This window comes from Equus quagga, chromosome 4 (genome assembly GCF_021613505.1).
Source record: "Equus quagga isolate Etosha38 chromosome 4, UCLA_HA_Equagga_1.0, whole genome shotgun sequence".
NCBI classification, from domain to species: Eukaryota; Metazoa; Chordata; class Mammalia; order Perissodactyla; family Equidae; genus Equus; species Equus quagga.
Window position 1 is genome coordinate 59,326,530 of NC_060270.1, and position 16,106 is coordinate 59,342,635.

Consider the following 16,106-nt stretch of genomic DNA (forward strand, 5'->3'; position numbering starts at 1 on the left):
CTACATTATATGCCTAAAATTAAAGATAGGGGTAGGATGGGCAAAATGGGCAAAATTTTTTTTTAAAATGCCAGATGTCCTTCTATCCTGTACATGTGTAATTGCAAAGGGCACTTCCACAAGGAGGAAGACAGTCACCAGGCTCTGAAAATGGGAGGCAATTCCTGACATTCTCAGCCCCCACTGAATGGTGTGCCATTTGATGCTTCAGCCCACTGGATAGCTTTAGTGCTCTGTTTGATACATTATTGAGAATAGTGCGACATCACTTTACCTTTGTAATAAGCACTTCTTACACTAATGAAATGATGATTTGCTTTATCAAATGTCTATTCTTTGATAAAAATACGCATGTTTATATCATTTCTATGGATAATTTCTTATTATGAATTTCCAACACTGATATTGTATTGCTTTATAATAATCTCCTAACTTGCTCAGAAGCAAGAAAGCAGACAACTCTAGGAGACAATTAGATATATAACATATATTTTATAGAAGAAGATAACTGTCATGGAAAACAATTTCCATGTCATTTTTTTTGGTCAGAAATGCAACCGACAGAAAAATTCACATTTAACTTCAATCATTTATAGCTTCTATAACCCTATAGCAAGAATAAACCTTTATAGAATCTGACTTATTACAAGATCCTGAACTACCTTTGAATCAACAAGGAAATATCTACCTACAGTGTAATTTCATGTCAATTATTCTAATTCTTTGAAAATTTGTAAATCCATGTCATATCATAAGCCTTACATAACCAGAATAGTCTTTTTCCCTCTTTTTCCCACATATCTTCATTCTCATTCACCTCAGGTGATAATCCATATGATTGTAAACCTCAATTAGCTAGAACATTCTTTTTAATTTGTCCCCTCAAACTATCTTCTTTCCCAATCATTTTAGGTAGGTTTCATAAAATAAGAACAAATTGAAGAAAATCTGGTTTTAGGAACACTCTGAAAGTTTCCTCAGGACGTGCTTAATCTATTGTCTTCAAACAGTTCCAACAGAAAGGGGATGAGATGTTGCAGCTCCTTGAGAATCAAAAACCAGATTGCAACAAAAAGTCTCACTTTGAAGCAGTCGCTCCTGTAAAACCTCTGCTCTTGTTGCGCTTAGCACTTGTTACCACCATTTGGAAACTAATCAGACCTGGAGTCATTATAAAATAGGAAGACCCTCGGAAGACTTACTCCAAAATAATGACGGCTGGGTTATAAACTCCCCTTCCAATTAGTTTTATTGTTTTAGTTGATGAAATCACGGAAGTGAAATGAACCTAGAAAGAGCGAGCGCTGTAACCGGCAGGAGTGGGGTCCCAGTGCCTGCACCTGCTCAAAAGTTAATGGAGATGCAGGATGCAGAGCTTTGAGCATGAATACTGAGGCTGAAGGACACGGACTAGAATGCTTTTTATTTTTCATATTAAATAAAATCAGTCTGAGTATCTTTCATCTCCTATGGGGAGTGGAACAGGCTGTCGAGCTAGGATCAATAACTGCAGAGTCTTTGATTAAATTCCGTCACTCACCTTCCATGGGGGTGTTACTGTCCGGGCGGTTTGCAAAGACTACATCCACATACTCGAGCTGCAGCCTCTGGAGGGAGCCCTTCAGGCCTGGGGACAGAAGCAGGAAAAACCCAAAAAGTCCCAACATGAGCACTATTAGAAATAGTTGACGTTTAGTTTCCTTCAAGAATCTACTTTCTGGAAGCGGTAATAGGGCACATATGTCTGGCGATGGGTGGTAGTCTTGGGTGGTGAACATGATGCAGTCCACACAGAAACTGAAATATAAGGATGTACACCTGAAAATTATGGAATATTATAAGCCAACGTTACCTCAATACAAAATAAACGTTTTAAATATATAAATATTAATATCTTTAGAAAAAAAGAATTTACTTAAAAAAATGCACTGGGTTAGTTTCAAAAAGACATTGAATATAGTGATGTATTAATTGGTCCCTAGAACCTTTTAAAAATATATCAAAGGCTGACTTTGTCCCCAACAAAGAAAAATCTTAGGACTTTCTCAGTGATGTTAGTACTCTCACCCCACTGGGAAATACACACTTAGTCATGACTTTCATGGTGACTCCTGTGTGGCAGTATCCAGAAGCAAAGTTTAGAATAAAAAGCAGCCTGAGAGTTTAACTTCTTTCTTCTTGAAAGATGCAACTTAATGTCACGTTTGAATTACTTAATGGGCTTATATTGGGGTGGGCATATTTATTGCACATCAAAAACATGAAAATGGTGTAAATCAGAAACAGACGACTGCTGACCCTCCTTAATGTGCACACGGGTTTTAATAAGATTTAAAAGATTTGTAAGTGAAGGTTTGCTCAACATTTTACTAATTGGAACAAAGTTTGAAGAACCTTAAATACACTGAGCTCTACCATTATTCTCCATTCTTTGGGGAAGAAACAAAAACACTACAACCCAAAGAGACTTAAGAGGGTAATATAAAGGAGAGAGTGAGAGCTTAACAAAAATCTGGAACACAAAATCTGTGTTTCCGCCCTAATCATTTGGTCACATTCCTATGAATACCCAGAAAAAATTATTTAAATTTCAGTAAAATTAATACTTCCCTGAAATAGAATGCATTGTGTATAATATTATGCAACCCAAAAGGATGAGAGTGCTCAAGCACCATTTTCTCTCATTTCCGTGAGGCGCAGTATTTCCTTATCAGCCTCTTTAACTCCTCAGGAAGACTGGAGGTTTTTCTCTTTTTACTATAGGCATAAAGTTAATTGTATGTTAAATGAGGCTCTTATAAATTTAAATTTGGCTCATTTAAATTTGATTTTTCAAGCTGGTTTATCGGCCAGCCACAATTACTTTTCTGACAACAAATATTTTTCATTCGTTGAGAAGGAATTGTCCGTGACGGTAGCTTGTTCCAAGAAGCATTGATGAAGAGAGGAGGGCAGACAGGTGGCGTAAGCTCCACTGCCTGTCTTGAAGACCTGTGGTGACTTTCAGGCGGGGGGATTACCAACTATCTCAAGGGGCAGCTTGAAGTTAAATTGACCTTAAAAAGCACTATGATATGAGCCAGTGTTTGGAAGAATTGTCTGTAGGGAGGAGGTAAGGGGAGGACAAGATAAGCAAGCACACAAATAACAGGGGAGCACGAGGTGTGAACGGTTGGAAATCTGTCCTCTAGCATGTGGTATGCCCCCCCTGGGGTTATCTGACTGTAGTTCTCTAATCCGCAGTGGAGATAACAGTACTTACTACCTTCAGAATCACTGTTCCAGAGGGCAAATGAAACCAGTTGTCAAGCACTTTGTAAGTGCAGTAGTCTATAGAAATTTGGTAATTACAGCAGTGTATTCACATCTGGAAAGGCTCAGAATGAGAGGTGCCACAGACGAAACACCAAAGATTTTCACGGGACCTCCTGGTTTTGGAGGGAGGCATTTAATGACAGTTCTGGCCCATGTCTGGCACTGGAAACAAGTGTCCTCCTTTCTGATCATGAGCCCCCTACTCTGTGTCTCTTCTAAATAGCTCACACGGGTTGAGAGTAACTAGGAGAAGAAGCTACACTCATGCAGCCCTGTCGTCATGCTGTGTGATCAGTCGCGACTAAAGTCATTTGCTCTTCCATGCCACGAGCAGGTGCTGATCCTGCAACTGCCACGCCCTGGCGATATGAAGATGCACGGCCTCGGCATTTATCCCCAAGGAGCAAACAGTGCAGACTGAGAGCATCTATCGGCAAGGACTTGATGCAAACGTGGGTCTCATTGTATTCAGTCATTCCTCACCTCTCAATTCTTTCTCTCACAAGCTTTTTCTCTGGATAATTTAGGCTGAGATTCAAGTTTATTCATGTGAGAATATAAGAAATGATGTGTGGCGTCATATCAGAGACCCACCTGGTCAACTCCAACTGAAGCGGAGTAGGAGGAGATTGTGCCCAGAGACACTATCCACTTACTTTGAAAATCTTCATCACATAAAGTCTTATAATCCATGGGATGAATTTTGGATTTTACTCTACGTGAGATGGGAAAACATTGCTGGGGGGCTAGGAGGTAATGAAATGGGAGTCATGCAGCGGAAATGATATTATCAGATTTCTATTTTGAATGGATCACTCTGCCTGTCGAGAACGACCTGTAGGGGCAGGAGTGAAAGCCGGGAGACCCCTGAGGAGCTTACCCCAGCAGATCAAGCTTGGACCAAGTTTGTGAGAACTGTTCAAATTTGGGACAGGTTGTGTAAGTAGAAACAAGAGGACTTGCTGGTGTGTGGCATATAGAGTGTGGAGGTAGAGGAATAAAGGATGACTCAGAGTTTTGGCCTGAGAAGTGAAGTGACTGTTAGTAAGATGGGAAGTCAAGGGAAAGGCAGATTGGTGGTGGTGGTGGTGGTGATGGTGGTGGTGGTGGGAGCCATGATGAGTCTGAATGGCACATCAGTCAACCACAAGGAGCTCTTGGCAGCTGGGTGGACCAGCCTGGCATTTAGAGGAGAGGTCCACACACAGGGTTTGGGATATAGGGCGCTCATTTGGCTGGCCTGAATGACCTTGCCCATGTCTCTTAGCCTCTTTAGGCCTTAGTTTGCTCATCTGTCCAAAGACAAAATGGAGCTAGATAATTATTCTGCTTTGATCTTTCATGTGACTGCAAGCCAAGTCAGATAGTCCTGTCTTTCCCTGTTTGGATGCTTTAATCTTGTAGAAATAGCCACATCATAGTGACATAAAGACACATTCAACTAATGTCTCCTTGACAGCCATTTAGGGTTTATCTCCAATAATCTAATAGTCATGTTCTATCTCCACTTAGCAAACGTTTGTTGAACACTGGCTTGGGGCCGGGTATTGTTTTAAGTTTAAATTGATGTGCAAAAATGCATTAACTTTGGCTCCAGAGGGGCGTCCGTCAGCTAGTCACACCTAAGGAGGTGAGCGCTCCAGTGCAGTGAGCGCACTGCTTTTGACTTTAGCCTGTCCCTCTGCGCTAACCTGAGTCTGAGGGAGTGAATGCGGAAGCAGGAGAATGCTCCCTGCCCCTGAGGAGCTGTCCAGAATTTAGCTGCAATTCCTCAAAAGTCCACGGATAATAAATCATATTGTGTAATGAAAATAGCTTTCCAGTGCCTAGAGTAAAAAAGAAATCTAAGTTGATTTTCCTTTTAGGTTCTGAAGTTTAATAGGAACTGTACTGTTCATAAGGTGAACCTTAATTTGGTTTAAGCCATCTGAAGGCATCACAGGCGTCTAAGGAGTGTGCCGGCGTTGGGCATTAGGCAGCCTGGCGGGGCTGGGGGTGGGCCAGGTGTTGAGCACGCAGGTGTGACTGTGTACAAAGGGAGCGCAGTAGTTTGGAGATTCTGCAGGGGTTCTAGTCACACACGCCGTGCCACCGTCTTTCACACCTGCCGCACGTTTGCTGTCCTATCTAGCCTGAAAAAAAATGCTGCCTTAAATAATATACACTGTTTCCCTGTATAGTTTTCCAGCTTCTTCTCAACAGACCTCTCAGTTATGATTTCAGACACACCTGCTCCTGTTTGTAAAGACCGCACTGTGTCAGCAATACGCATGGCTGCCCCTCCCTCTACGCAACCTGGCTCCCGGGGGTGGGCGACTTCAGCTCACCGGGAACGTGGGGCACCAGGCAGGAGACTGCGGTTAAGAAAGTAACTCTTTGTTAAGAATCCTTTTGTTAAGAAATTTACTCTTTAATTGGAAAATCTTACATCTTTTTTTCCAAAGTTTAGATAGTAGGGTTTAACATTTGCCATTCATTAAAAAGGTTCAAGCCGGGCTCTCTCAGATTATTTTCCTTGCCTACTCCTAAAACGGTGACAGTGGGTTTCTGTTTTGAGTCACATGACAAAACTGTCATTTACCTGAAAGGCAAATATAGACTCAGACGTGGCTTTTGCCTCTAAAAGCATGCAAACAATTTACTTATTCTTACAATTTGACTTCCCAAACTATTTCTATTCCTTCATGTTAAAATGAAATTTGAGCCGCTAAATTTTAGTATTAGCACAAATTTGGGCTTAATGAATGTTTGTGGAATGGCTGAATGAATAAATAGACGTTCAGAGCCTGAAGGGAGCTTGGGATTCTAAACAGATATAATAAACCTGTTAGTGAAATTTCTACCCCCTCCTCGAGAATCTAAGGAGAACATTTTTTCTAACTGGATGTGAATAAAGGAGTTTGGGCTCATTGAAAAGGTCTTTCATATGAGTTCTTTTCAAAACTGCCTTATGCACAAGTCAAGCCCATTTTACACTCTGTAAATTGACTCAGGTGGCCAAGGTCGCCCAGCACGCCAGGGGCCTGAACGCTACGTGAATTGGACTTTTGTCCTATCCTTCAACAGCAATGCTCAAGGTAAATGTGCATATGAATCTCCAAAGTTGAATAAGGTCACCTTCATCACAGAACAAGTACCAATGAAACCGAAGGATAATGATTTATAAACCTCTTCAAACTTTCTTTTGGGTCTAGAAATCTCATGTCTCTGCATTTCTGCAAAATTCACTCAATTCTCTAATTTCAGCCATCTTGGAAATATCCTTTGAGCTGACTCTCTTGCATTCATAAGCACTTGTCTTTGGCTGATATTGTGAACTGCAAAATAACACCAATAATAACAACATAATAATAATTGATCCCCATTCTTCTTCAATCTCAAAAGTTTGAAATTTTGTGATAAAATTTGAATCTGGGTCAGCTTGAATTTCAACTGAACTGGTTTATCCATCCAGAGAGGTTAGCTCCTAAGAGAATTCCTGACTTATTTAAAGTGGGAGAGAATTTAAGATATTTCTATTAAGCTGTGTGAGGCTTGAATAAAACTGATTTAAGAAAGAGAGAGAATTCTGAAATCATGCATATACACTGGTAAATATTAAAGCCGTGGAGATTCAGTGAGAAGCATAGTAGCATGCTTTCGCCATTTGTTTTCTCTTAGATTTTCTATTTCTTTGTTGATTGCCAGAGTGAACCATTTCCAAGCCACTTTGTAAATCAATTAGATTAAAAAGAAAAGAAAAGAAACACAAGAACTTTCCAGGCAGCACACTGCTGCCCTGTCTGTTCAGGCTGGTACTACAGGCCGATGTGGGTTAGTTCTTACTGACAAACTCCGCGGTAGGACACAGTCATGGGGGCAAACGCTGGAGCAGGGACGGGAAGAGCTTTGAGCGGCAGGTTGGGTTTGACTTCACAGTGTCCAACGGGACACTAAGGCCTGGGGGACTGTTGTCTGGGTGAGGAATTTGGAAGCATTCTCTTGTGCTGGAATATGGTCACTCATGGAAGCCTCAGAACATCACTTACGTGGGAAAGGCTGTCCTCACTCAAAGAATGAAGACTAGCAGTTGCATTAATAACAGTAACGATGATGGACCCGGTCCCGTGGCCAAGTGGTTAAGTTCACGTGCTCTGCTTTGGCGGCCCAGGGTTTCGCTGGTGCGGATCCCGGGCACGGACACGGCACCGCTCATCAGGCCACGTTGAGGCAGCGTCCCATGTGCTACAACTAGAAGGACCCACAGCTGAAATACACAACTATGTATTGGGGAGATTCCGGGAGAAAAAGCAGAAAAAAAAAAAAAAAAGATTGGCGACAGTTGTTAGCTCAGATGCCAATCTTAAAAAAAAAATAACGATGAAAATGACATTTACTGAGTGCTTATTATGTGAGAGACATTGTGCTCAATGTGAATTACCTAGTTTCAGTCTCTGTAGAGTAACCTGGTGAGGGAGGAATATTTACAGCCTATTTTGTGGTTGCCGAGATGGAGGCTGAGTGACGGGAAGTAACTTATGAAAAGTCACAGAGGTGGAACCTGAACTAAGGTCTGTCTGATTTCAAAGCCCAAATTCCTACAGATATATTAAAAATCAGTTAATGATGAATACTAAAGTCATACAGAGACTTTGGAAACAATTGAATTATATAATTATTACTGTTAAAAGTGTATATATATATATGTGTGTGTGTATATTGCAAGATCTGGCTACAAAGGTCTCCTTTTTCTTTTAACCTCTGCTGAGAGAAATTTTATTTTGTTCATTTGTATCAGTCCCACTTGCTGATCCTTATAATCAAACACGGACTCCCCAGGTTTGAACAGAGGGGAGCTCTGGGACATGAATCTGAAAGCAGTATCTTGTCCACCTCGCTGACTTGTATCTTTCTGCTGAGAGCCCCTCACTTCCATTATCATTGCCACTATTCACTCTTTAAAACTGTGATCCAATAAGGAAAAGATAAACCTTCACTCTATTAGCCTTCAGCACAACGAGCTATGTTGGCATTTTTAAAAATTACTAATGATTCTAGGATAGATAAACAAGAGGAAAATAGGAAGAGCAGGAAAACTATTTTCCTAAGACTAGGCTGTGATCCTACAGAAACTTCCTTCTAGCCATTATGGGTGTCTGATACATTTTCACCTGTTTCTAACATGGCTTCGAGCCCTCTCTGATTCTTTCCTATTTCCATGAGACACAAAGTCTCCACTTTAAGTTAAATGATTGAATACTGGAACTATTTTTTTCCAGGGCAAGTCTAAGATATTTCCAAGTAGTAGGTCGATAAAAATCACCAGCTTCCAAACTGGGATGAGTGTCCTAAATTCAACATTATCTTTCAGATCAGGTTCATGGGGAGAAAAAAAGTTCACAATGAAATGACAGCCTGGGAGAAAATATTTGCAAAACACGACAAAAAGTGAACATCATTAATATACAAGGAGCTCCTGCAAATTAAGAAGACCAAGATAAACAACTCAGGAAAAAAAATAGCTGAAGAATGTGAGTAAATTCCCAGAAAAAGAAGCACAAAGTTACGAAAAGAAGCCTAAATATCAGATTGGTATATTCTGTTTAGAAAATAATTTTGTGTTAAAATATGCCTTATTCTTTGACCTAACAATGCCACTTCTGGTTCTAACACATTTACATAAGGATCATCATTTGTATAATTCTTTATAATACTAAAACCTGGAAATATCCCATAAGTCGTGTGTGTGTGTGTGTGTGTATGTGTCTAAAATGTATTTTTGTTTTTTTAAAGATTGGCACCTGAGCTAACAACTGTTGCCAATCTTCTTTTTTTTTCTGCTTTTTTTCTCCCCAAATCCCCTCAGTATATAGTTGTATATTTTAGTTGTGGGTCCTTCTAGCTGTGGCATGTGTGACGCCGCCTCAATGTGGCCTGATGAGTGGTGCCATGTCCGTGCCCAGGATTGGCACCAGTGAAACCCTGGGCCACCAAAGTGGAGCGTGCCAACTTAACCACTTGGCCATGGGGCCGGCCCCTAAAACGTATTTTAATTGAGAAAAAAAAACAAAGTTTGGGCTAATATATATAGCTTGATTCCATTGGTGTGATACGGGTTTTGGATTTATAAGTAAGTGTGTAGAGGTAGCTTGATGAGTTATTGCACCCACGGGGAAAGTTAGGGGGGCATGCACCAGACCGGCAAACTGTGTCAGGAGAGGAAGCGAGCGAAGGGAGGACTTGCTTCTTTATCTATTTTTATTCTTAAAGTGGTGGGATTAGAATACTATGAGATAAGAGAAAACACATATATTGGTCTCTGCCCCTGGCTCCTGGCACAGAACTGAAACCTTTGTAGTTTCCTAAGTGACAATAGCACTAGGAGCATCTTTTGTTCTAAAATTTAGTCTTTAACCCCGGTTTTGACACTGGGCTTCTGAAGCCCTGTTAAGTTCCTGGGTGACAGGAGTGCCTTTAGTTCTAATAAGGTGCCTCTGGGTGGGCTAATGGAGGGAGGCTTGTTACCGGAAAGACCAAGCCATGATGAGAAGCTTGGAAATTTCAGCCCTGTCCCCCCTCCATTCTCCAGAGACGGAGAAAGGGCTGGAAAGGGAGTTAATGATGGATCATACCTATGTGATGAAGCCTCCATAAAAATCTCAATAGTGCGGGGTTTGGAGAGCTCCCAGGTGGGTGAACACATCCACATACTGAGATGGTCATGCACCGCAACTTCATGAGGACAGAAGCTCCTGTGCGGGGGACCCTTCCAGACCTTAGCCTTATGAATCTCTTCATCTGGCTGTTCGTCTGTAACCTTTATCATATCGTTTAATAAACTGGTAAACTCAGCATTTCCCTGAGTGCTAGAGTGAGCCACTCTAGCAAATTAACAGAACCGAAGGAGGGGGTGGTGGGAACCTCTGATTCGTAGTTAAGTCAAACAGAAGTTGTGGGTAACCTGGGGATCTACTGCTTCATACTGATAGCTGAAGTGATGGGGACAGTCTTGTGGGGCTGAGCCCTCCAACCTGTGGGATCCGGTGCTATCGCCAGGTAGACAGTGTCAGAATTGAGTCAAATTTAGGGTGCTCAGCTGGTGTCCTGGAGAATTGCCTGGTGTGGAGAAAAACACCTGTACATTTGGTGAGCAGAAGTGTCAGAAGTGAAGTGTGCTGTGTGAGGAGTAAAGACACAGGAGGGAAGACAACTGGGGGTCTTTCTTTATACCAGCACATTTTATGTCTTTGGTGACTTTGGTATTTCCTAAAAGAAATTAGTTTTAAAAAGGAGAAAATCATCTGTCTCATTGATTAATCATTCATCTAAAGATATGAAAATCTTAAATTTTTATGAAATAATTCAGGAGCTAGTATAAAGATGTTGGAAATATATGGCAGGCCCTTTTATCATTTTTCCTTTATTGCAAAAGGTATGAGTATAAAATTTTATAATATGTAGACGAGCAAGAAATAAATAAAAATCCCGTACAGTTCTCATAATCCTCACAGTGAAGTAAAGCGGGAGTGCTCCGCCATGTTGTGGTTCTTGCTGGCTGTTTTATTTCCTGTTTATTTCTAAGCTATTCAAAGTTCTGAGTACCATGAAAAAGCAATGGCCTTGTGAATCAATTACCCAGTGGTAATTTTCTACAAGTTGTTTTCTATGCATACATACTGTTTTTTAAAAAGTGGAGTAGTGTTAACATATGTCCACACAAAAACTTGCATACGAATGTTCATAGCAACATTAATCATAATAGTCAAAAAGTGAGAACAACTCAAGTGTACTTCAGCTGATGAATGGATAAACAAACTGTGATCCATGCTTACAGTGGAATTTTATTTGGCAATAAAAAGGAATGAAGCGCTGATACGTCTTACAATGTGGATGGACATTATTATGCTAAGTGAAAGAAGCCAGTCACAAAGTATCACATATTGTATGATCTCCTTTATAGGAACTATCTAGAATTGGCAAATCTGTAGAGACAGAAGTAGATTAGCGGTTGCCTGGTGCTGCAGGAGAGGGTAAGGAGGGGATGGGAAGTGACTACTAGTGGTACAAGATTTCTTTTGGGGATGATGAAAATGTTTTCAAGTTAAATTATGGGAATGATTGCACAACTCTGTGAGTATACTCAGAACCAATGACTTGTACACTCTGAATGGGTAAACTTGTATGGTTTATAAATTATATCTCAATAAAGCTCTTAAAAAGTCTTATGGGAGTGCTTTATTAACGTTAGCATAGCTGTAAATGAGAAGAGTTCTAGAAAATTTGCCCTTTTTCTTTCTTTTTGGGTTCCCATCCTCCCTTCTATATCACTACACTCCCCACACTTAACCCCAGGAAGAAACGTGGTTGATTGTGGTTCTTTTGATAGAGAATTTTTTTTGCCTCAAATGTGTTTTGAACCTATTTGATTGACACCTTTCTTGAATCAGCAGCCCACAAATGCAAATAAAATGGGAGCAGCGCAGCGGTACTCACCTTCAATAATATGTTTTCTTGACAACCCTCTTTCCGTTTCAGCTCTAACAAGAAAAAGAAGCAAATGACTTTGAGTGGGGGTGTGCTTTTTTCTTTAATCACTGTTTCAAAAGTACAGAGGAATAATCATTCTAGATTGAATTGCTAATTTTATACCCTGTTCTCGGCAAATTCTGCACTGCTGCAGGCTGAGGGGAGAGGGCTGGTGGGCAGCACACTGAGCCCCCTTTCTTTGGAGACCCCAGGAGACGAATTAACCATGACTGTCATCACACCACGTTCATAACAACTCAGCCACACACACCCTGTCCCTATGTAATTCGACACATGGCTCAACCTTCCCACTTTGTTCTTAACCGGTTCCAAAAAAAAAGGCTTGCCATAAGTTTATGGGCCGAGGCTGCTGATTGCATTAGCTTTCCTAGGAAGGAAGCATATTTGAAAGTGCCTTTTGACATTCAAAGGAAATTTAAGAAAGATTTTCTTTTAAAATGTGATGAACCAAGTCTTCCTTAAATCAGCATCCTAAAAAGACAAATCTTTAACCAAAAGATTTAAAAATCTTTTGCCTTCCCGGTCCATTCTCAAGCTCTGGGCCATTAGAAAGAAATACGGTCTTTGAGTTTTAAAGTATCGATGAAACGTTCCTTCAACATGAATACCATTGGCAGTCTCTTTAAAACATAGTAGTTTACCATTTGCCTTTGGAGATTTTCCACCTTTTATAACTAGTACTCTACTACGTACTGGTTCTTGCAGATTCTCTTATTTCCTGTTTATTTTTAAATTCTAGGTAAGGTTTTAAGTACCATTGCAAAAGCACCAAGCAACGGCACCGCGATCAGAGCACAGACAATGCAATCGACATTGCTCATAGGTGCCGTGCCGCTTGATTTTTATATAGACTGCAAGAGGAAGAAAAATCTAAATTCCATCTTTCTGTCTTCATAGTCACGAAAAACAGCAATAAAATATGAGTGTGTGTGTGTGTTTACACATACACATTTTGACTAGAAGATTCCTAAAGAATCAGCCTCTGCCTACAGTTTTGTTTTTAATGATTCCCTATCGATTATAGGAGGTAAATAAGGTTTTGTTTGTTTGTTTTAGCTTTTTGTTTAGATTCTATGGAAATTTTGAGATTTCCATGAAAAAGTATATGGAATAGCTTTCTGTTTTCTTACATGTTTGTCAAAAAGGCGAGACTTCCAAGTCCTGCTGAATAATGTGAGTACCGGGTCAAACACCGGTAGGCCAGCAGAAGCCAATGCATTCTGTGGAATTTGTTCTGCACCCACAACAGAGCGAGGACTTCTCTTTCACTGGCCTGACAGCGAGGGGCACAGGCAATTCCTGTTATTCTCCGGTGAGACGGTCCTTTGATCAGCACGCCCAGAGCCCTCTGCAGAAATGATCAGACTTACAGGTGGGGCCAGGCAGGATATTTTTATCTTCGCGTTCCGTAGAAGCTGCTGAGTTTTGGCAGATTTGAGTAGCTTTTCTTTTGTGATGCTATGTGCTTATTTTCTTTTCCTGAAATTTGAACTCTATTTTGAAAGTGTTCTAAGTATGAGGTTGACATTTGGAAATCTCCGAGAATCACTTAGTAACAAGTGACCACATGCTCTGCACTAAATTTCTTTGGGGGCATCTTGCTAAAATGGAATCCTACGCTAATTGCTATTTCCTTCAAGTGAGAAAAAGTAATTTCTCTCCAAACCAATTAATTGTAGTACTTTGGATGTAAAACAGTTGCCTAAAAGGATAAAAGTACGGAACGACTGTTTCCTGTCAAGTAGGGAAGATGAAAGATATTTAACTTACTTTCCACCCCAGTAGAGTTTGGTGGTTATGACCAGGCTGGACCTCCTGTATGTTAAACACACAAACACACACAGAGAAATATTAAATAAATTGCCGGTTATTGCACTAAGTTATACTATTATTATTATAGCACCAGAAGGAATATATTGTACCTTACATTTAAAAACATCAGTAAAGAGATAAATTTGTGAATTCATCTCACCGAAACGTAAGGACAAAGGGCAGCCGGTGAGTGGGGACTTGCAGTCAGAGCCCAGAAGAAGGTTGAAGGGAAGTGTTGACCTGGAGGGCTGGTGGAGGAGGAGGGCTTTGCCCCCCTGACTGGGGGGTGGCAGAACAAAGGTGATGGTAGGCATGGAGGGTCAGAAATGGTAAACGAGAGGCGCAAGTGAGAGGACTCAAAGCATGGATTGCTTTAGTGGCTCAAATTAACAGCCATCAACTCACTCTTACCTAGCATCCGACACAACCTTGATTGAGGGTGAACTTTCCTGGGGGTAAGCCCACCCTCTGCCAAGGACCACGGCCCTAGCACTCTGAGTTATCACCCTTTCCAACCATCACACTCACAGGCAGGAACTGACTACATGAAAATATGAATGATGAAGTCAATTACAGTAGTCAAAGTAGAAACAAAATTTCCTTGACTGCATTAAATGGAAATGTTACTTTAGGAAAACACTCCAAAAATCTTTAACTCAAGGTTTTATCACTTTAATCCTAAGGGAATGAAATGTGGAAATCTTGTCAGGAAATGTATTACCTTCTCACAACCACACCTAAGGGCAGGAAATGCAATTGTACCATTATAATTGTGGGGTAAGAAATATGTCTTGAGAACTATAGTCGTAAAATTTAAAATTGGGAGGCAGATCTCAGTGTAATTTAGTTTCTCTAGGTGTGTAATTCAATTGAGCTGGTCTAGAAAAAAAATCATTTGAGATTTGAAGGTTAAGACCAAACTTTGAGAGTATTTGAAATAAGGCATTTATATATCCATCAGCTGTAGAGTCAATGCCTCGGGGGCCCTCGGGTATAAAAGCTTAGCATGATTAATGATGACCAATGGGGAATGACAGTGACAATTCTGACAACTTGGCTGCAACAAGAAAAACTTGTAGAAAATGTCAGCGGCCCCATCCCACTTAAGTTAATTTCCTGAAAAGTAATTTGAATCCCGGTGATGGGAGGCCTACAGATATATGCATCTGGAGATGACACACCCCAGAAGGGCCGATGCCCTTCCAGGTTAATCCATCACCTCATGATGCCTGGTATAACAGCAACCTGCCACAGGGGAGCCAGATTGCCTTCAGCAAACATTTTAAGAGCTTCAACAAAGGGCTGGATGGAATATTATAAAAAATGAATGCAGTGCCCTCGATTATGCAGAGCACTTGGGCCTGCCAAAGCTGCACATTCTATCCAAATGCCACCATAGACTTATTTTTCCAAAGTTAGGTTTTCTGTAAAATGTTTGGCTTATATGGGTGTGCAGACTAACACCCATATTTATATTCAGACAGCCAAGAGTACACAGCAACCTGGCAAATGATCGCTGACCCCCCGGAGGCATTTAGTGCAACTCTTCTGAGTGGGAGGAGAATGACAGCATGAGTATTCTGCATTGATACAGCACAGCCATCAAAAGGCTTTTGCACACCTGTCTCAATTTATCAGCGTGAAGCTTCATGAACAGTTACGTGGTCCATTTCACAGGTGGGAACATCAAGACTCAGAGAAGTGAAGTAGCTCGCCCTGGAAAGCACAGCTAGGAGGTGGTGGCACTGGGACCAGAAGCCAAGTAGGTTAGGTGAAACCACTTTTACAGATGCCATGCTATGAGGATATGGTTCACCTTTTCACCAGTCTTGTGGGGGCAGTGTGAACTGATATCGATATTCTGTAGCATGGTGATAGCGTTTTTTATTTGCAGGACTGAAAGGCAGTTTGTGACAGATGCACGTGATCTGCTGTATCGCAGGTATACAGCAGGCTCTGCAAGCTGTGGAGAGAGACGGTGCAACGTTCTCCGGGTGTCGAGGGGAGAGAGCTACTGCACTGACGCTCCCCTCCTTCCTCAGGGCTACGCAGCCAGCCTACACCTCGCCACACATTTCACTGGACTACGAGCGGACTCACACGCAAGGTTTCTGTCACAGGCTGAATTGGCTTCCCCCAAAAGCTCTGTTAAAGTCCCAACCCCCAGCAGCTCAGAATGGGAGCCTCTTTGGCAATAGGGTCCCTGCAGGTGTGCTTAGTTACATGAAGATGAGGTTGTACTGGAGTGGCGTGGGCCCTTAATCCAGTATGACTGGTGTCCTTATAAGAAGACACACAGACACACAGACACACGGGGAGGAGGCCGGGTGGAAGGGCTGCAGCTGCAAGCCAAGGAAGCCGAAGATTGCCAGCACCCAGAGAAGCTAGGAAGAGGCAAGGGAGGATGCCACCAGCATTTCTAAAAAAGTCCGGCCCCGCCCAACCTTGATTTT

The 16,106-nt window shown here is 41.4% G+C and overlaps 1 protein-coding gene across 4 annotated transcripts in view; it reads right to left on the reverse strand.

Annotated features, from left to right (window-relative positions):
• Positions 1 to 16,106, reverse strand: part of KCNAB1 (potassium voltage-gated channel subfamily A regulatory beta subunit 1) — a 363,447-nt gene that overhangs the window by 56,799 nt on the left and 290,542 nt on the right. For all 4 annotated transcript variants that reach the window (XM_046659146.1, XM_046659147.1, XM_046659143.1 and 1 more), the window contains exons 6-8: positions 13,612 to 13,656; positions 11,788 to 11,831; positions 1,541 to 1,627 (exon numbers count right to left, since the gene is read on the reverse strand). In XM_046659146.1, the coding sequence (XP_046515102.1) occupies positions 1,541 to 1,627; positions 11,788 to 11,831; positions 13,612 to 13,656 (176 nt within the window). The remainder of the gene's footprint in view (positions 1 to 1,540; positions 1,628 to 11,787; positions 11,832 to 13,611; positions 13,657 to 16,106) is intronic.